The sequence below is a fragment of the Epinephelus moara genome, chromosome 16, assembly GCF_006386435.1.
Source record: "Epinephelus moara isolate mb chromosome 16, YSFRI_EMoa_1.0, whole genome shotgun sequence".
Classification (NCBI taxonomy): domain Eukaryota; kingdom Metazoa; phylum Chordata; class Actinopteri; order Perciformes; family Serranidae; genus Epinephelus; species Epinephelus moara.
In genome coordinates, this window is record NC_065521.1 from 11,040,525 (window position 1) to 11,062,558 (window position 22,034).

The 22,034-nt window shown below is 40.8% G+C and overlaps 1 protein-coding gene across 1 annotated transcript; it reads left to right on the top strand.

Annotated features, from left to right (window-relative positions):
• The first annotated feature begins 5,059 nt into the window (after nucleotides 1-5,059).
• Nucleotides 5,060-18,528, top strand: fkbp1ab (FKBP prolyl isomerase 1Ab). Its single transcript, XM_050065284.1, has 5 exons — nucleotides 5,060-5,235; nucleotides 5,391-5,438; nucleotides 9,099-9,211; nucleotides 12,883-13,045; nucleotides 17,076-18,528. Exons 1-4 carry the CDS (start codon nucleotides 5,199-5,201, stop codon nucleotides 13,009-13,011), a joined length of 327 nt encoding a protein of 108 aa, XP_049921241.1. The 5' UTR covers nucleotides 5,060-5,198; the 3' UTR covers nucleotides 13,012-13,045; nucleotides 17,076-18,528.
• Nucleotides 18,529-22,034: the final 3,506 nt, after the last annotated feature.

Consider the following 22,034-nt stretch of genomic DNA (forward strand, 5'->3'; position numbering starts at 1 on the left):
TGCTTACATAAGCTTGTACCGGCCAATTCAGCCGATAATGTCATGACATCAACCCACTATCAATCTGCAACTTCAGCCACACAGAGCTAAGATTCATTCATTAGCTAGCTAGCAACAGCATGCTACGTCAATGTGTCATTGTTTACCTGAAATACTGAATTATTTTGAGGAAAGGGATATCTGTGACATCTCCAGATTATGATAAAGGCTTTATACAGTGCACTGCTTCAGCAACTAACGTTACAGGGAGCATTCAATTGACTTTGTCTCTCTCTCACTGACAGGCATTACTATGACCCACCCACTTCTCAACGCTCAAATCAAACTCCTCTTAAAGTTATATCTCACCCGCCTGTCCTGTTTGACTCAGATGTATGTCACGATACTGACGTTAGATGCTCTCTTCATGCTGTTTCATCTGGACTGTCCCTCAGAATCGTCCCACACTTTGACTTCTGAGTCAAAAAACAGTCTCAGTAAAAAGTAGGACTTTATAAGCGCTGCTTAAAAGTATACTTTGCAGGAATTGTCAGTTACAGTTTGTTAACAATATCACCAGTGAAAGTCAAAGCCAACACCAAATTCACTCTGACTTGTGTTTCTCTTGGATATATTTGCTGTTTTCAGCACTGTGTTTGGGATTTCCTTAGCGTCCTCTTCCATGTGTGCTGCTTACAGCCTGGCACCTGCTCACTTTTAATAAAGTCCCAACCTCACTCGTGTGCTGCGCTTAGAAATGTCCCGAACATAACAAAATAAGAGTATAATATGAGTCTCTGCAGATACCGCCACACACTTAAAGTGGGTCATAATTGATGATTGATACTTCTGGATGAGTCTATACATTGTTTTTTAGGAAAAACCTCCATAATATACCTTTAAAGAAGCTTGTATAAGAAATGTACCCCTGTACTATTTCAGATAGATATTAGCCTATTAATTAAAATTCTGGAATGAGTCAAAGATTTATTTATTTGAAGTGACAGATGCCTGTAGAGGCTCTATAAAATGATAATCTGTTCTTCATGTGTATCTTTAAATTTTCCCGTTTTTCCAAAGCAGAGCACTCATAAGGCGACCCTAAAAATCGGACTTTTCCCCAAAAAAGTTTACAGACAAGTTTATATGTTCAGAATTAGTAACATATTAATTTGTTATTTCTGTTTTCTTATTCTATGACTCTTTCAAAAACCTATATTCCTTTATAGCCCAGCCACTATGATTTTAAATGCACACATTTTGTATTTGTTATGTATATAATGTGACCACTAGGAACAGTCGCACTAACATGAACATTTGTTTGTATTCATGCTGAATCATGAAGTCATGAACTGGATGACATCATGCTGTGTAGGCACTGGGACAGACATGGCATCTTTTTTATCAGCTTATCAGACTTTTTCAAGTTATCTTTGTTTTGGTAATTTTTGCTCTCAGTCTCTTTGCTGCCATCTGATGGAGACTCCTCACAGACTCACAGAGCTCTGTTTTTTCATTTGGGAGCTGAGACCAAAGCTTATGAATTTCACTTACGAATGTTTCTGTATGGCAGTTATTTTTTTTAAATCTATGAATAAGAGCAAAATGATGTCATTTTTACAATTCTGACTAACATTTGATCATAAGTACTTTTATTATAAGCATGTGTCTAATAACTCTGACTCAAGCTGCTTTAACTTTGCACTTTTGTCTCTGTACTGTACTTCGGCTCAGTTGAGCCGTAGAGGCTGAGTCAGAGTGCTTGTTACAAGTACGAACAAAAAAAACAGGAGAACATAGTAAAGATGGAAGTACTCAAATCATTTAAATAAGTGAAAATCTCAATACCAGAGTGTAGGAATACTCTCTTACAAGTCCTGCATTCCAAAGGAAGTACCAAAAGTAAAGGTTGTCTTCATGCAAAATTGCCCATTTCAGGAAAATATCTATTGTGAGTCAGAATCTGAGTTTTCATATCATCCCTGACTTTGCCCGTATGTTCTATCACTCTCTTTAGTCAGCAGATACATACAGTAGTTGCAGCACATGCATTATATGCTGTGTGAATGATTCACTACACTTGCTATAAATACAAAAAACACGTTTACTTGCACATTACATGGGACTGACAACATTTTCCTGTTAAACTTTGCATAATCTTTGAGTATTTGTCAAGTGCGCTGCTATTTGTTCCCTTTTGTTTCTGCTGCTGGATGATTGTATTGACTGCCTCACACCACAAGTGACTCACTGTTTGTTTCTAAGAGCCTTGAAAATACTTTGCTGGATAGACCGTGTCATTTCCGGTCAGTAGAAAATATCCACTTGAAAAGATTTCTGTAAATCTCATAGTGACATCATTTTCGTTCAGTGTTAAGTGATATTACTCTGTCTTCAGATATATGGCCACAAGACATAAAACAAATAGTCTGCAGTCCTTGTTTCAATTCATTGTATTTTTAACTAATGATTATCTCTGGGGCCATGTGCACCCACATTGACACTCCATGACACACACTTAGAGCCAATTATCTGTTCCTGTGACCTCAGAATAACACCCCCAAAAACTATTGAGCTGCAATTTAATGAGTCATGAAGAGTATTTGAAAATTATAATCAAACTAGAATTACAATCTCACCATTGTATTCCTCCTCTAATCAGTGAAGTTGCAGTAACATTTTATATCCATGTCTAAAAAAATGAAAGCTTCATGTACACCTTCCCCCCAGCAGCACAAAAGATCTATACAATCATCTATCCAGTATCTGACCAAATATCCCCCTTGTGCTCCTGAGTTTTGACGTTAAGTAACAACCAGGAGACATGTGATGTCACGGTGAAGCTGACCTTTGACCTTTGGATATAAAATGTCACCACTTTTCATGATTTTATCCTATTAGACATGCGTGTGAAATTTTGTCATACTTAATTTATGGAATTTTTAAGTTATGGCCAAAACCGTGTTTTGTGAGGTCATAGTGACCTTGACCTTTGACCACCAAAATCTCATCAACTCATTGTTGAGTCTAAGTACCCTGGAAATCCAGAGTTCTCGCGAGAGCACAATTTGAATTTGCTCAGCGAGTCACNTTTGCAAGAAGGACGTTTTTGCTGTTTTGCCGACCGGATATGGCAAGAGTCTAATTTACCAGTTAGCTCCGCTGGTAGCTAAGCTCTGGATACGTCATCCCGTGTATTGTTCTGATTGGTCGTAGTGTTATCCAGTTGCGTGCAGTGATATTTTCAAATGCATGCTTGGTGCCGCCCCTCGAGTTGGGCCATTTTCATTACTCATAGCCAGACCCTAAATCTTTCTAGATTTGGGTCTGGATTTCCAGGCTAGAGTCTAAGTGGAATTTTGTGCGAAATTTAAAGAAATTCTCTCAAGGTGTTCTTCAGATATTTTGTTTATGAGAATGATACAAATGCAAGGTCACAGTGACCTTGATCCTTGACCACCAAAATCTTATCAGTTCATTGTTGAGTTCAAGTGGACGTTTGTGCCAAAGTCGAAGAAATCCCCACAAGGTGTTCTTGAGATCGCATTCACAAAAACATAACAACTCTGGCCACTGACCAAATTTCACTGCTTTATCAGTCAGATTAGAATAAATGTCTAAGTGGTGATTGTAATACAATTAATGATCTACCACTTTTTTCATTTCCTGCTGCATTAAAGTTGTTCCCGTGGATATTAGAAGCTCTTGCTTTTATTGCTGTTGGTTTCTACAGGAAGGAAGATGCGGGCGTTGCTATGGATGCAAATTTGCTGTGGAGACGTGAGCAGAGAGTATCTGAGTGTCTGCTGGGACAGGAGGATGCTTTCACTCCGAGCTGCTCTGCTAAATTAGCCCCATCTCTCACTGCGACTTCTCGCTCGCTGTCCCTCTTCCTATTAGTCTTACACTGCAGTGTTGGTCTAAAGTAAACTGCAGTCAGTGCACTGTCATCTGTGTTTCTGTATGGAGGCTGATTCTTTTAATAGTTTGTGAATATGACTTGTGATTCTGAGATGTGACAATGAATCAGTGAGCTTAAGAGTTTTTTATTCAATGAACTGGACCGAAAACTGAGGAAAACTCACACACACACACACACACACACACACACACACACACACACACTGTACACACTGCCTGCCAGATGTCAAGTTAAAGAAAAACACCATAACATGCCTTCAAAATAAAAGCATTTTTCTCTTCTAATTATCCTATTGGTGCTCCAGAAGTGGTATCCAGGTGACCATGTCATGTCCAAAATGTGTCCCATTTCATGTCCAGAATTTGGATTAGGCTTACAAATGCTGCCTCCTTCATTTGGTCTTAGTGAGATGCGTTTGGTTTTTTATTTTATGGTTAATATTTCTAATTATCTGATGTATATAGACTGATATTACACTGTTCAGCACAGTGCTGAAGGACTATCTCTGTGATCCTCTTAGTCCGAGCTAGCACAGCACAACCTGATCTCATCCCTGCTTGTCATGTTTTGCCACTTGGGCTGAAGCTTCACAGCAGCAAACATCCAACACTGAGCTGTTAATCTCACACTGACACTGAAACGACTCGACTCTGTCTTTAAAACTGTCAAGAGCCATTGGATAACGTCAGCTGTGTGACGCTAACAGTTTGCCTTGTCACTTCTGTGTGTGTGTGTGTGTGTGTGTGTGTGTGTGTGACCAATGTAGAGCTCCAGTCCCACAGCAGTAGTCTCATGACTGAGAGAGAGGGGCTGAGCATAGCTCTACAAGCAATTGAGATTTTAAATAGTCAAATTTGTGGTAATGTTGCAGTGATTTGACAAAATTGCAATTTTGAGACGTGTCCCTTGCACCCCTGAAATCTACTCTTAATGAGCCATACATGTATTAGATAGATTCGATTATCCAGACTACTTTCAGTATGATGACTGTGATACATGCTGAAACTGAAACTGATTTATCCCTCTCAGTGTTTGATGGTTATTGAATGTTTTTGTGGGGCCCCCCTATGGCCGCCAGGGGGCCCATGTTACGGTCTGCAATGCACGGGTTTTATTTTGGAGGTTGGGGCCGGAAGTGCTGCTGTATGCTATAAAGCGTGGACACTGGTCTCCCCGCAGAGAGCCAGAGCGAGAGACAGACAGCTGAGAACATCCGCTGGAGGAGCAGACAGACAGACTGCGGGAAGAGTGTTGCCGGGTGTAACGTCAGGGACTGCTCCAGAACACACCGCTGAGAATGGGAGTCGAAATCGAGACCATAACACCGGGTGACGGTAAAGCCACTGCACGGAAACCAGACATGTTTGTGTTGGTTACTAAGTGCATATTTGCACTTATGTGATTGCATGTATCTAACATAGCCGCAGAAACACCGCCTTCTTTGCGTAGTGAGCTCGTTATACTAAGCGCCTGTTTGGTTTCTCCACAGGAAGGACTTTCCCCAAAAAAGGACAGACGTGTGTGGTGCATTATGTCGGTGAGTTTGAAATAAGAAACTTATTCCTCTGCATGCATGAACACATTTCACTGCTCCACTTGGTTATTTGTACTCATGGAGGCCGTATGGTGGAGGAGTGACGGCTGTGGGCAACTGTCTACTACAGCCGTATGAAAAATAGCCAAGCATGGTAATCCTCTAAGTATCAAAGCAAAAACTGTAAATCCCCTTAAGAACATTATTATAGCGATAGCAGCGCACTTTATTGAAATGCTGTGGGGCGCGATAAACTATGTACAGCAGACATTTTTCACCCTCAAACCTTTCAGGCTGTGATTTCTCAGTAGGGCAAAGAGGCATGACTGTCAGTCACCGACTGGGCTGCATGAAAATTTAACCCCTTCACCACATTTTCACTCCGTGGAAGCACATTTGTGTTGAAGATAGTGGGATGTGATAGCAGGAGCAGTGGCTGTGTGTCCCGGGGACACAGCACTGGATTCATCACTGCGTAAAATAATGCGCGCTCGAGTTTGGGCCGAGCGGGTCCATTACAGTCTCATCAAGACCGCTGGATAATGTGGTCATCTGTCTTGTCTGGGGAATTATCAAAAAAAAGGGGGGTGGGGGGCACAGACGGATTCCGCCGCAGGGTTTACTCAGAGGCCCAGACAGACAGACAGACAGACAGACCAGACAGCGGGGTTTTAAATCCCGTCTGATTTCCAGCGCTTTTCTGTCTTTGTTGGAGTTTCTGGGGGGTTGGTGGCGTTTAGTTGAGCGGATTATAACCGTCTGGGCGACTGCAATAACCGCAGAATCTCTGTATTATTCCTGTAATATTTTCTCTAGAGACGCAGTGGTTGAATGACACTATTAATATTTGAAGTATTCCTCATTATACCTCCTATTATACCTCCTATAGGACGACATGGCATCACTTATTAATTCCTATAGGGGCTCATAATATCAGTTGTATCAATTAGTTCTTTGTATAACCATAATACAGCTGTGGGACCAATAAATCTAGTGCTGCTAATAATTATTTCCATAACTGATTAATGTACCAATTGACCACTTTGTTTAACAAAAGTTTGTGAATAAATAGAAAGCCCATTATAGTTTCCCACAGCCCAGATCGTGGAGTTAAAAATAAGGGATGCACCGTAACATCAGCACGTCATCGATATTGGCCAACATTGGCCTTAAAATGAATCAGCCAACATGCATATAACAATAGTACATCATTTGTATTGGCCAGTATTGATTTTAAAATGAACTATCAGAATCATCCAACATCCTTTTTTCTTATTTTGCACAATGAATGAATATTACATACATTGACATACATTGCATGTCATGTCTCCATCTGCTGGCGGGCCATTATGATAAGAGTGTGCATGTATAATATGATGTTAATTCCTCTATAGAAGAGACTTGATGATCGCCAAAATTAGGTGATGAAAATGTGGATGTATCGATATCGATATCGGTATTGGTAATCAGTTATCGGTCAAATGAGTTGTTATATATCGGTGTATCAGATATCAGCAAAAAATCCAATATCATGCATCCCTAGTTAAAATGTCTTGTTTTGTACGAAACCATAGTGTTAGCCGAGCCTGCTGCTATTAAAGGCTAGATAACCAGAATATACTCATGTTTTAGAGGCTGGAACCAGTGAATTTTATTTATTTTTTACTTGATAATATATTTAAAGGATTAATCTATTATAGAAATACTTCAGTTGAATATTTTAGCTCTAGTTATTTCCATGAATGTATAAAGAGAAGTGGATACAGAGTTGGATCTGGGCACCGTTCATCCCTACGAAAGTAGCTCATAGGTTCCAAAAAAGCTCTACTTCCGCAGTATGAAATTAATGGAATCCTCCTCATCGTGGGGCCCACTGAGTCAAGCGCACTCTAAAGACTTTTGGCAGCAGAGTGGCTAACTTCCACTTTAGTGCTCTGCAAACTTGAAAGCAGATAGAAAGATTTAATCGTGCAGCTCTTCTAGACTTTAGAAATGTTATCAGACTGGATGGATCAAAACAGAAGGAATATTAAAGAGCCAACATTAAATTTGTACTGTATATAATGTTTTATTGTCTTGAATCTGCTTTCATCCATTTGATGTTCACAACACTTAAAAACAAGGTCAGAGGATGCGGGGGAGAGATGACAGCGCTGTCTTGGCAGACCTGAACAGCTTGTAATGTGTCATCTTTTGTAATAGAACATCTTGGCATTAAACAAAAAGTAAAGCTGTGTCTGATGGGAGTGTAATTGGTCATAAACCAAAGAATTGGACAACAAAATAATTGGCCTGATGAAAGTCAGAGGAACATGAATGTCTGCTCAGAATTTCATAGCAGTCAATTTCAGTCTGAACCAAAGAGGTGGACGGACTGACAGACAGATATTGTACATTCACAGACACACTGCCAGCATGGCGGGGCATTTATTAATAGAGATTACAGTTTAAACACAGTACAAATACTGACGCATAGCATCAGCAGCAAAATGGGTTTTCAGATGGATTTTGCTTCCCACTGTGCTAGAATATATATTTGTCTCTGCACCTATTCTTAGTTTGGCAAAGCTGGTCTCAGTCCTCTCGCCTGGTAAGACAGACATAACTCTCTCTGTAACACAAGCTTCAAGATTATGTAACAAGACCTGATTTGGGGCTCTCTCAGTGAAGTATTTTTTACTTCTTTTTAGGCATGAGTCTACATCTTTTTTTTTTTTTTTTTTTTTCATATCACACAAACTACAGGATTTCCTCTCTGGGCGGGCTTCCTTCCTGTCAGCCTACAAAGCAGCCTTGAAATGCGACATGAAACAGGATATTCCATTACACAAGCCTTTTTAAACGTAGACGTCCATGTGGTGATCAAACCTTGGATTTGCTAGGTTTTTGTAAAGGCTCTGCCTGCAGGAAATGCCTGGTGTTTGAAAATGTCAACACCGTGCTGTTCGGTGGTGAAACGGGAAATGTGCTGTATTGGCTTTGATACTTTGACAGGACCTTTCAGTTCTCACAGATAATTCTATTAGGCTGATATCTTGATGTCCAGAAGAGGACACCCACTCCTCCGCCTGGATTACAGGCTGCGTCTTGCCAGCCACCCCCTGATGTGCCCGACAACATAAGCAATGTTGCACCTTCTCCCACACTGCGCACACCCGCTCACATCACACCAAACCATCACACGCACATGCTGCCTTGCTGGTGCTAATAACAGTAATAGCGCTGGCGTAAATAGTCTTGGAGGGGTGCTATTCTGCGGATTGATGCTTGCGTTTTCCTGACTGTCACACTGAAACCCACCCTGCAGACAGCTGCAGCGGCTATTTCGGAGATCCTTGGAATCCCTTCATTTGCGTTCTCAATATACACACAGCAGGGAAGATGGATGTCAGACAAGCTTGGAAGATGTATTTGTTTCTAATGTTTTTATGAAATGTTGATACAGTTGCTTCATGGTGAATGTTGCTGCACAGAGAGCCAGTAATTTTCCATCATCTGGTCTGCACATGTTCCTGCAGCAGGAATTCTCCTACTGATGAACTGTAATGTTGTACATGTTCAGTGGTAATGGCTGGATTTTTCACCCACATGATGAGGTTGTGCCTTGGCAGCTGCCTCACTCTCTTTCTGACTGTGCCTTTTTCTCCATCTCCTTTTTCACAGGCTCCCTGACAGATGGACGAAAGTTTGACTCATCTCGTGACAGGGACAAGCCTTTCAGGTTTAAGATTGGCAAGCAGGAAGTGATCCGGGGCTGGGAAGAGGGTGTAGTGCAGGTGGGTTTAAGAATTTAACTCAAACTGCACACATAAAATATGCACATTAATTTAAGGGACAGTTCACCTCAAAAAAACAACAACATGGTTTTCCTCTTACTTGTAGTGCAATCTAGAATGTTTTGGTGTGAGATATCGGCCGTAAAAATGTCTTCTCTCTAATATAATGGAACTTGAGGGCACTCGGCTTGTGGTGCTGAAAGTGCCAAAAAAAATACATTTGAAAAACTCAACAGCAGTGTCTCTTTACAAAAATCACAACCCCCTTTACTCAAGATAATCCACCTACCTTGTTGTGAGCAGTTTCACGTACGGACAATTTTCACGGCGCAAAATGAGGCGTGCATCTACTCATGAATAAGAGGCTTGTGATTGTTACAGTGCAAGATGTAAACACTGAGGCGTCCTCCTTGGCTGAGTTGTAACTTAAGCTAGCTCAGTGGTGCTGGGTGAGCTAGTAGTAGATCAAGGAACTATAAAAGAGTTGTTTTTTTCTTTTTTAATTTCCTTGCAGTAGATGTACTCTTCCTTCTGCTCTGTGATAGGGTTGGCGGGTGTGGTTTGGTAGAAAGAAAATACTTGCTACATTAAACTGTTTATAATAAGGTCTGTGGAGTAACTGGATCATTATTGCAGCTTCCAAATAAGTTCAAAAATAGCCACCCACAGATGCCATAACAGGAGATATGATAAACTCGCTGTCTTTGGTTAAATTTTACTCTCTGTTTGATGATCTGGGGTGCTTTGGTTGGTTTAAGAGTTGATTGATTTGCAGGATGTATGGAGATTTGCAGGCTGACGCTATAAACTGATTGTCTTGACTGTTGTTTTAAAAATACAAAGACAAATATTCCCAAACAAACATTCCCCAAATAAACAGGCCTTTACAAAAACACAGTTCAATTCAATGGGGTATTAAATAACTTCGTCAAACAATTAAAACAAACATTAACAGGCAAACAGGCAGCAGTTAAAGACTTCAACCCTGTGGCGTCTTCCGCCCTCCACAGATACTTCAGCACACCTGCCTTTAATACAAGGTTCCTGAGATGCCAGGTCAGGTGGCACATTAAAGTGATTCAAAAATAATAGTAAACCAGGACTTGCTAGAAGTGTAGTTCTGTAAAAAGAAAATAGTTCCTACATGAAACTGCTCACAATGAGGTCTGTGGATTCTCTTGAGTAACTGGGTCATGATGTCTGGACAGAGACATTGCTGTTGAGTTTCTTTTTGGCACCTTTGAGCACCAAAGGCTGAGTGCCATCTAGTTCTATTTCACTGGAGAGAGGACAAACGTCTCTATGGCCGATATCTCCAATAGTCGGCAACTCACACCAAAACAATCTAGATCAATAAATAGCACTTCAGGTCAGAGGAGAAATATGCATTTCTGATTTTGGGGTGAACTGTCCCTTTAAATGTTAGCTTTGTGCTACAAATCCTGTAGGTTGGACTCATTCATAAATCTCCCCTCTCTTTAAAAAATACTGGAACGTGCTGTTGCCTCTCAACTTAAAGCCTACTTCTCCTCCAGCAACCTGTTTGAACCATTTCAGTCTGGCTTCCACTCACAGCACAGCATGGAAACTGCCCTCCTCAAAGTCACCAACGATCTCCTTCTCACCTCAGACTCTGGTCACCTCTCAATTCTTATCCATCTTTACCTTATAGCAGCCTTTGACACAATCAACCACACAATTCTTATTTCCTATCTCGCATCTTCCCTCAACATCACCAGTACTGCCTGGCTAAGGTCGTACCTCACGAACCGACATCTGTTCACCAATATTAACAGCTGTACTTCCTCCCCTGCTCCTCTGTCCCAAGGCGTCCCCCAAGGTTGGGTGCTTGGTCCGCTCCTATTCATGCTTTACATGCTCCCCATTGGCAACATCATTCGCAGCCATGGTCTCAACTTGCACTGCTATGCTGATGACATCCAGATCTACATCTCCACTACATCCATCACCACTGAAACTCTGTCCACTCCGGCCACCTGCCTCACCGACATCAAGTCCTGGATGCAAGCCAACCTCCTCAAACTGAACTGTGAAAAATCAGACATGATCATCATCAGTCCCAAATCCCTCACCAAAACCTCTCACAACTTCTGCCTCACCATTGACAATTCCACTCTGCATTCCTCCCCACACATCCACAACCTGGGAGTCATTTTCAACAACAACCGCTCTTTCGAAAAACATGTCAATCACATCACCAGTACTGCCTTCTTCCGCCTAAAAAACATAGCTTGTCTCCACCCATCAATCTCCCCCACTGCTGCTGAAACTCTCATCCATGCCTTCATCACATCCAGAATTGACTACTGTAACAGCATTTTTTATGGTACACCATCCAAACTCCTAAATAAACTCCAATACATCCAGAACTCTGCTGCTCATCTGCTCACCCATTCCTGATCCCGCGATCACATCACCCCTGTCCTTCAGAACCTCTACTGGCTTCCTGTCCCACAACGCATCCAATTCAAAGTCCTTCTGCTCACCTATAAAGCTCTCCATAACCAGGCCCCCTCCCAACTCACTGACCTGCTCCACTGCCACACTCCTTCCTGCAGCCTCTGCTCCTCTGATGCCAACCTCCTGACTCCACCACTCAGGACCAAGCACCAAACCTGGGGCGACACCATAGCTGCCCCCTCCCTCTGGAACACTCTACCCAAACACATTTGAGACTGCACTCACCTGTCCCAGTTCAAATCACTACTCAAAACACATCTTTTCAATACAGCTTTTAATGTGTCAATGATGTTGTGTATATGTTATTGTAGTCTATTTTGTGATTCCTATTTAACCAATGTAAAACATCTTTGAGTACCTTGAAAAGCGCTTATTATTATTATTATTAATATTATTATTATTATTATTATTATTAGTATTATTATTAGTATTATTATTAGTATTATTAGTATCATTATTATTATTCATCCACTCAGAAAAGGTGCAACATTGCTTATGTTGTTATACTTGAAATGCTATTGATATTAACATGCCACTGGAACAGACAGATTTTAGGAAAAAGTCATGCAACTAAGCAGCTTCAACAGTCATGATTCAGAGGCAGAAATAATTCCAATTGCAAGAAAGAGAAAAAAACCATTTGGCTGCTGATAATGTCATTAGTTCATCTGCTGAAATACATTAATTTATTGACACAGTTCCATTAACGAGTTTTCACCCACCAAGGTTTCCATTAACACCGCAAACAGTGGGTCAATACAGCACGGACGCAGCTCTTTATCTCACACACTCAGCCCTGCAGCATTTAGATGAGGTAGCTACTGAATGGTGCGGCCTGTGTGCAGGTCCTGTGGATTCACAGCAGTGTAGCTTCATGTTCTCTTTTGGGGTTAGAACATTAGACTTTAATATCTCAATAAGGCATCTGTGTTAAAATGCTTTTGATGATTGCAACATCAAATATTGTGCAATAAGGAGTGGATTAGATTCAGAAGTAATGAAGCATCATTAATGAGAGAGATGTTTTCACCGTCGCTCTCACTGTCTCCTGTAGTTTATTATCTAACTTAGACTGCAGAGACTGCATTATGATCCAATTAACTGTATGCTGCAGACTAGCTGTTTCACATGACCCCCGTTGTCTCTTTCTCTGTCCTCTGTTTGTATCGTCTGTCCCCTTGTACCTCCAGATGAGCGTTGGTCAAAGGGCCAAGCTGACCTGTTCACCTGACTTCGCTTATGGAAACAAAGGCCACCCAGGCATCATTCCTCCTAACGCCACCCTCATCTTCGACGTTGAGCTGCTGGGGTTGGAATGAAACAAATTCACGGCCTGATTTTTTTTTGTTCTGTGTAAGTAATCTACAACAGCTGACTATCAGCTGGTTACTGTTGGTTTTTCAGATTTTAGCTACAAATCGCATTCTTCCTGTGGCACAGTGAAAGTCATCAACTCACATCAGCTAACATGCTAGTGCTAGCCAAAGTCACTCAGAAGTTTTCTTTTATTTATTTGTTTTTTCTTTTTCTGTCTGTGCTGTGCTGTTTATTTACCCCCGGTGTAACTTGATGTCAACAAGCTCTGCCAAACACCACTGAGTCTGGCCGGTTAAGCACACTTCCTTGAATCTACGTTGTGTTTTGTTGTGTTGGGTGGAAAAGATTGATGTACAGGAGGCCTGCATCTATTTCTGCTTTAATGTTTATTGTCTGGGTAGGAACAGAGTATATGTACTGCTCAGTCAACAGATTCATTTGGGTAAAGTAGATAGCTAGCTTTTTTGCCATGCACATAAATTCACATCATTAGCACACACATTTAGCACTATTACATACACGACATTCACTTGTACACTTAGTAGTGGCATTTCACTTAGTCACAATGCTAACGTGTTCAAACAGAGGACATACTGAGAGGAAATGGCTACAAGTTGTGTAAAGTGCTTAGATAGGGTTGCAGAGTTTATCAAATGTTAACCGCAAAGCACTAATACTGGGTCCTTTTTTCTGTTTTGTTTTCTACTACAGATAGTGCCCCGTTAGTGTAGGCGAGATTATTGATCACCATAGCGATGCCACATTAAATTGCCATGACATCATCTCCAATGTGACACTTGCTTCATCCTTTTATCGGCGACAAAACAGAGGGACGTCTGCATTCGTTAAATGTACTGCATAGTGTGGTAGCGTACAGCGTGTTTTGCTGGCTGCCATTTTTAAAAACCTCGGTCACATAAAAAATAAAATAAAATGCGGTCACTCTGGTACACTACAGTAGCTTGGTCCCTTTTTAAAATGGCAGGTGTGTGGAGGGTAGCCCAAGTGACGATTCTGTCTGACCAATCAGTGGTCTGCAGTGTTTCAACTCCACCTTGCATTATCAGCTCAGCTCACTTGGAACCTTGACAAAGGTGATAGCAAAAAAGGTACTAGGTGTTAGCCACAGCATTTGCTAATGGAAAACCAAAAAATGGAGAGTCAAGTTGAGTAGCGCCAAGTCATACCATGTAGTGATAATTTGTGGCCTTAGTTCAGGACACATAGTACCATCAACTCTTGTCCCACAACTGTCTTAAAGACATTCCTCTTTTGAAACACCATTTATACCAGTTTATACTGAGGAGCGGAAATAAAAATGGATGGTGCAATACTGCTAATAAAGTACAATAGCTTTCTTCATTGAAGACTTTGTCCGTTCCCCTAAAGGTCAGGACTGTCAAGACGGTTTACTATTGGTGACTTTGCAATGAATTAGCATCTCAAAGTTCACTAAAGTTAAAAGTGACATGAAAAATTAGCACTTTCAGGTAATAAATCCGTAATATATGTTATCATAATACTCAGCATATAGCAACATATGTAAACTCAATAATATTGTATTGTGACTTAAGTATTGTGATAAAATTGTATCATGGGGCCTCTAGTGATCCCGCCCCTAGTATGACCGCGTCTTTATTGACAGTGTATTTCAGAAGAATATAACAGCTGTTAAATGTTACATTTACTATCTTTCAGGCAGCTAGTAGTGTCCCTGTTTTACACTACACAAAGGAAATCAAGTTACAGAGACTTGTGCTGAGTGGTAATTCATCACAAAATAATTCTATTGGCTATTTTTCAAGCAGGGGCCATTTTGTGTCCTTGTTAGTGCATTGAATAAAAGCACAAATAACTTCTGTGAATAAGCTGTCTAAATACGCTATTCATGAGTTGTGTTGTTGGAGAGTCAAACCCACAAGCCCAAAATTAATCAGATATAGACAAAGCAAATTTGATGGTGTGAATTTTAAGATGTTTCGAGCATTAGAAATGATGCCGTTTTGGCAGATATCTTTGAGATCTCAGATGTCAGGGCAGCCCTGAATGCATCAGTATAAGAGTTTTGAACAATCCCTGCTCACTTCTGCTATACCATGCAATTATCACATAATAATTATACAAAGTAGAGTTGTTCATTGTGTTGATTTTGAGCAATTTTTAAGTTTAACCAAGCAAATTTTGTGTGTGTGAAATAACTGGAAAACAGTAACTGCCTGGAAAGTGTTAAATATTCAACAGTAGCCTAATTTTAAGAATAACTTATTTATAAATAGGCTAAAACCTTATTTATAATCCTTGGACAGTTACACTGACCACAGCTGTGCCAGGTTTTGTTGTTTGCAATCCAAGGAGTACCTGTACACAAGGGACAAGCGGATCAATATGGAAATATTGATACTACAGAGACCTGTTTTTGTTTTGAAGACTGATTCTAGCATCAATAGGATTGATAACAAAAAAAGGATTAGTTTCACTCGTCTATGTTGTACCCATTTATATTTCAAAAGTAGAACTGTTTGTGTGAACAACACTTCGATGTCACGAACACATCTAATGTGTGCACTCCTTGCTTCTCCACCACTGTTTCGTGCACTTAATCAACATACACGTCGTGCACATGCAGCATACTGTGACACACAACCTGACAAGTTTAATCCGACACATAATTGAATTGCGATAGTCACTGAAGGAAAGAGAAAAAAACAATAAAAAAGAGGACTTGAAGTTGCAACAGGAATAAAGTGAGAGAGAAAATGCCTCAGCATCCAGACCCCTGACACAGACACAGAGTTCACTGGCACAGGCTGGTTAGAGAGGCTCAGACAAGGAATATCCAGGTGTATGGTAGTGAAATTAATATTTTAGTCATATCTTATCTTCAGTACTGGTTAATGTTGCCTTTTTAAACTGCAATTGGTCACCATTAGCTGCTACTTTAGCAGACTGATTATTTATTGCATGAATCATGGCACACTGCTCTCCCCTACATTAAAGTACATAAGCTGCTATTGATAATAAAAAGTATCATATCTGTATCAATATCAGTGATTCTGGCCCTGTAGGCCTTGGTATCAGATTCAAACCAAATTGTTTGGTGTTGTCTACTCCTGCTGCACACTAGAATCATAACTCCACTTAATGTTAATATGGTAGGGCTACCATCGGTGAATGCCATCTTACTTGCCAATAGGCCGATGGCAGTCAACACAGCAAATATTGGCCGATATGGCTGTGTGGCCGATAAATCGGTGCATCCCTAGTCATGGTGTTGGTGGAGCAGACACATCATTTCCTACCTGCCAGTATTTGGATTACACCTGAAATGAAAAATGGATTTGTGTAACTGCACAAATATTACCTGAGTACTTCATTTGATACCCATCATGTGAATGGACAGGCTGTTCTCATGCACTGTTCATATGTTCTCCTATGAAAAGTAATGCACCAAAATTCCCACATATTGCACGTTAACATGCCAGTAACTCGATATTGGCTGTAGAGATGGCTGCCTTCTCCCCAATATAATAGAACTAGATGGCACTCAGCTTGTGGTGCTCAAAGAAAAAAAAACTGACTCAAGGTAATCCATAGACCTTGGTGTGAGTGGTTTCATAGAGAAACTATTTTCTTTCCATCAAATTAGATGCGGTGATATAATTGGTATCACCATGCAGTGGATTCGAGGACAAAAGGCTCATGCTCGTGACGGTGCCAGTTGTGAGCACTAATGGTGTCCTGCTTGGTCAAGCTGTAACGTTAGCTAGCTCAGTGGTGCTAGGTGAGATCACAGTAGATGCATGCATACTTCTGTGCAGGGATACAGTTGGCAGGTGTAGTTGGTAGAATGAAAATAGTTCCTTCATGAAACTGCTCACAACAAGGTCTGTTGCAGTGTTAGGTAGGTTGACCAATGCAGAAAACTCCCAGAAAAGTTATATTACTGCTTTAAATGGAGATTTAGGAGCTGTGTGATAAAACTCTTTGGACGTGAGTGCTGAAGTACACGTGATGTATGCTGTTATCTTTGCTCAACTCTAAATTTTCCCTTTTTATGTCTTCACAGGTGACTTCCTACCTGGGTGACCTGGAGAGAAGCTAGGAGAGTCTGCACTTGATTCTATACGAGGCTTCAGTCTATAGTTCCACTACTTATTTCATCAAACTTTGACAGTTTGTGTTATTTTGTCTCTGTGACTGAGTGAATTCTATTTTTTTCCATCATATTCTTCCTCCTGAAAATCATGGGCCATAACCTTACAAACCTCCATGTTCTTGATCTTGAATTCTTTTGAATTGCGCTTTACTTTATCTTTGTGTTTTTTGAAGTGTTGGTTGTGCATGGTTACGCTGAGAAGTACAAAATACCAATGAACCACTAGCAGCGACATTAATCTCTTATGAGCCAATGCGTACTAGTATTATAATGTTCGAGAGCTGGTGCTTGTTATATTATGGAAACAAAAAAGAGTATACAAAAGAAAATGAAAAGCACACATTTGTATCCCTTTCTAGCTGAAAATCAGAAGAAATGAGAGGAGTTTCTGTTAGAGAGATAAGGCTTAGGGTTGAGTTTAGCAGCTACCTGTAGTAAAATGTCAAGACATGTGAGGCCTTAATGGTGCAAAAAGGAACTGAGTTTGCTACATAAAATGTCCATTTCTATAAAGTACCACTGTGTTTTTCTTTTTTCTTTAAATCGTAAATGGAAGTGGGGGCTAGAGAGGGGTAACTGGTGCAAAGAAGAGCCAATCACAGTTGTAGATAGTTCTAATGTGTGCCTAAATATTCTCACCAGACACATGGTTACTACCTTGCCCTGTCTGCATGTTCTAGGCCCCGATGGAAACCCAAGTATGTATATGTTGAAAGCTTTGCATCCGATTTTCGTTATTACTGCCTTCTCATCTCGCCAAGTCTTTAAACCCCATTTAAAGCCATACACAGGTCGAACAGTGCAAAGACAGGATTTGCGTTGACGCACATCAATTGGATTGTTATTTTTTTCTTAGAAAAAAAAGGGAAATGCTTGAAATTTACAAAGGGGGGTTTGAGTGATCAATCAAATTGTGACCTCCCCCAACCTTATTTTGTGTAACAACTTCAATCATGTATTTTTCAGATGCCAACTTTCTATCTCTGAGAATCAACAAAGCTAATGTATAACCTATGATAGATAATGTTTTTCTTTTTTTCCTTTTTTTTTTTTCTTTTTTTTTGCCAGTGTCAGTAAAGTACCACACTGCCTGGCAGAAGTCGGTGTTATGGTAGGAAAAGAAGCTGACACACTGGCATCCTTGTGGTTTTGTATCTCAAATAAAGTTTTAAATGGAGTTTAATGAAGGAGTATGCTGGCCTGGCTGTCAGATATTGACCGTGGCTGTCGATGTTACATATTGGCCAAGCTGCAACTGGGGCGGCAGCAGTCCACCTCTGTACTGTGTAGTTATTTGCTGATACGTTACTGTATGCAGACTAAACCAATGATGACATATTTAAAATAAAAGAAGTGCTCTCCACTTGTCTTTTTTTTTTGCATATAAATGCAAATAATAACCCGGGTATCACTGCACCTGTAATTAAAGGAACTGTATGTGACATTCAGAGCAAAACTATAGTAAAAAAACAAACAAACACTAATTGTTATGTGAAGATATAGTGGAGTGATGACATCCTGAGCAGAGAATGAAGTCACGCTCTCTCTCTCTCTCTCTCTCTTTCTGTTTTCAACTGGCTAGCTAGTCATCGTGCACTACACTGTGCTCGTCAAGCGGTTATCGCTAAGAATGCCGTCCTGAGCCATGGTGTCATCTCAGAACTGTACCGCCCACCCCCTGGTCAACACAGTTAGCTCTGTCAGTACTGTTGCTGTTGTTAGCACTGTGTGTGCTTTTAGCACCATCATCTGCTAGTCGCTAGCTCAGCCACCTCCATGTTGAGAACTGTGTGCAGACAACTTGAATTAGACTCTAAATCCTAAAAATGCTCTGAATGTTGTATACAGTTCCTTTAAAGGACCAGTGTGTAGGATTTAGGGGCATTCAGGTTGAAGAACTGAAACTTCTATGTGCCAAGCATGTAGGAGAACTAAGATGGCCGGTGCAAAAATGTCTAGAGCCAGTGTTTGGTTTATCTGCTCTAGGCAACATGTAGAACAACCTGGCAGACTCTGTGGGAGAGGACCTGCTCCATATGTGGATATAAACAGCGCATTTTAGGGTAACAAAAACACAATAAGTCTCATTTTCAGGTGATTATGGACTAATGACAATATGGTTATGAATTATACAATATACAATTTCTGCTAATAGATGGACCTAAATCCTACACACTGGACCTTTAACACTGATGGTCATTCTAGAAAATTAATACTTTTACTTTTGATTGATAGATAGATAGGTAGATAGATAGTGTAAAACCTTTTCTTGCAGTGGAATAAGTTTACAGTGTGGCAAAACTACTTGTAGTTAAGTAAAGAATCATAGGACTTCTTCCTTCACTGCTAATTAAAAGCATGTGGTCTGACAACATCTGCTGCTGTGCAGACTCAAAGTACCCCAGAAGGAAGCCACGCTCCTTGCATTTGCACGACAACTATGACTGTACGCCCTAGGCAATGATTCTTTTCAAAGTTGAATACACATTTCTGATTGATTAACAAAACACTAAACAATTATACTTTTTTCCTTTAAACATAAATGGGAGCCTGTTGCTTAAAGGTGCGCCAATTTTGAATATACAGGCCAATTTACTTGTCATGAGGAGTCCTACTCAGACGGTGGGGAAAAGTTGTGTAATGCCTTCTGTTGCTCTGGGAAAGCTGAGTCAAGAAAATAACAGATGATGTCATCAGCCATTGGTTGCATTATGGGAAATGCAGTACCCAGTATTCGTTGGAGCTTGAGCTTTACTACAGGTAAAACTCAGGGTATCTTGTGCTCTGTGGCATCAATTTTGATCATTCTTTTTTTTTTTTTTTTTAACCTGTCTCTTGTTACTCCCCCAACTTTATGGAGGTGCAATACTGTATCACTGGAATCCTTCTCCAAAAAGAAAACTCAACAATTATTTTTTTTTTAAAGTAACACTCAATCCCAAGATTCAGTTCAAAGGAACAATTGAATCAAAGGGTTAAAAAGTCCAAACAACCCACAGTGGAAAGTTTTGACTTCACTGGAAATGATTTCCATTATGGAAAATAAAAGATTTGCATTCTGCACTATAAAGCTCTGCTGTCACCAGTTATATATTTGGTAGCTCAATGTAAATGCATCTACACCTTAGAATGGGGTGTGATAAATAACTTGTATCCTGACCTTGGTTTTTCAACTTTGACAAACTTTATGATTCCATGATAGGGTCACATTTAATTTATGCTGCAGGAGAATGGGATTTAAGTGTGTCTCTGATAATAATTTTGTCCAAACAACACAATCGTCCCTGGTTGAGGGATGGTGCTGCTGCTTCAAGGATAGAATTTCACACCATTATGCCGCCTCGCTGTTCTGTATAAAAGATACTGTTGGGGAATGGGGGGACAGAGTGGTGTCGCCTTTAAGCTGGCATTGCAGGAAGTCGGTGAAGATTCTCAGTCATCCAGGTCGTGGTAATCGTAAGTGCTATATCGTAGGCAACTGGACTTGCTTGCGTTTCTTGAAGACGTTTTGCCTCTCATCCAAGAAGCTTCTTCAGTTCTAAGTGCCTGGTACGAAGTTGCAGGCTATAAACCCTGTGTGGGTAGCAAGTAACAACACCAAAATAATGTCTGTATAAACAGGACAGGATCATGGGTGACATGTGTGTGACATTTTGATAATGTGTTTTATGTGCGACCCACAGCAGGGGATTTAAAAAAATAGCTGATTGCAGTTAGCAGCTAACTCAAAGAAAAAGAACTGTGGCTGAAAATGTCCGCAAATTGGGTAAGCAATGAGGTCCAGGAGCTCCTTACCCTCCAAGCAGAACATAAGATCAGCTGTCACATAACAGGGATGATAAATAATTGTTATTGCCATGTCATGCCATTGTTATTGTTTATAATGTGCTCACAATAGAGGCCACCGCTGTTGTGTTACATGTCATGCCTGTCACGCCTCTTTTGATTCCGTGATGCTGGCATGCTATCTAAGGGGCCGTACACATGCCATGTTTTTTATGGCCTCAAATTAATTTTTTTCAACATAGATGCGTGGCAGGCGTGCTCAAACGTCAGTGCGATGCTATTGCAGCGTGCAGGTGTTTTGTGCAGGTGCTACAGCTGCACCCTGAGATAAACAGAGTTCGACTTTTGGAATACAGCAGCGAGCACCATTTCATGTGACAAGGAACAACCAATCACAGCTGGCAGATATATTTTCCTTCTTCTGTAAATATCAGTGTGTGATAAATAATAATAAGAAGAAGTCGATCATTTTAGTGCAGGGCTACCCACAGCTTTACATCTGTCACAGGGACAACATTTTTGGCCTAATACACACTTACAAAACTGCGCATGGAAGAATATCAGCCCTGCCCTCAGGATTTCTGGTAAGTAGGCTGTGATACAGTGCTGGTTATGGTCACTGAGCAACCTCAGACGCAACCCTCCTCCGCACCCTTGCAAGTTGGCACAAGTAGGCACAAGAGTAGTGCCCAGCAACCGACCTCGCGTTTTTCAGGTGGTTAAAGTCGCGGCATGTGTACTTCCCCTAAAATCACACACTGGTGCAGCATGATTCTGCTGTTGTTTGGTTCTGCGTAAAAATGCAAAGACGACACCAAGAAGGGACTTCTTAGTGGCTCTATAGCACAATCTCTGTGTAAAAACGGCTTGTCATACTTAAAGGAAAAATGACACCAGAGGGTGTCAGGGGGCCTTGCTGGTCTTCTTTGCCTGGATACCACCATGAGACCAGGATCGCCCCTGGAGCAGAGGACAGTCTCTACCCTACTCTTCCTACCTGATCCCTGACAGAGTGCAACAACAGCTCACACAGGGTAGCAAAACAAAGCACAAAGAAAACAATAATATGCACACAAGGCTAAG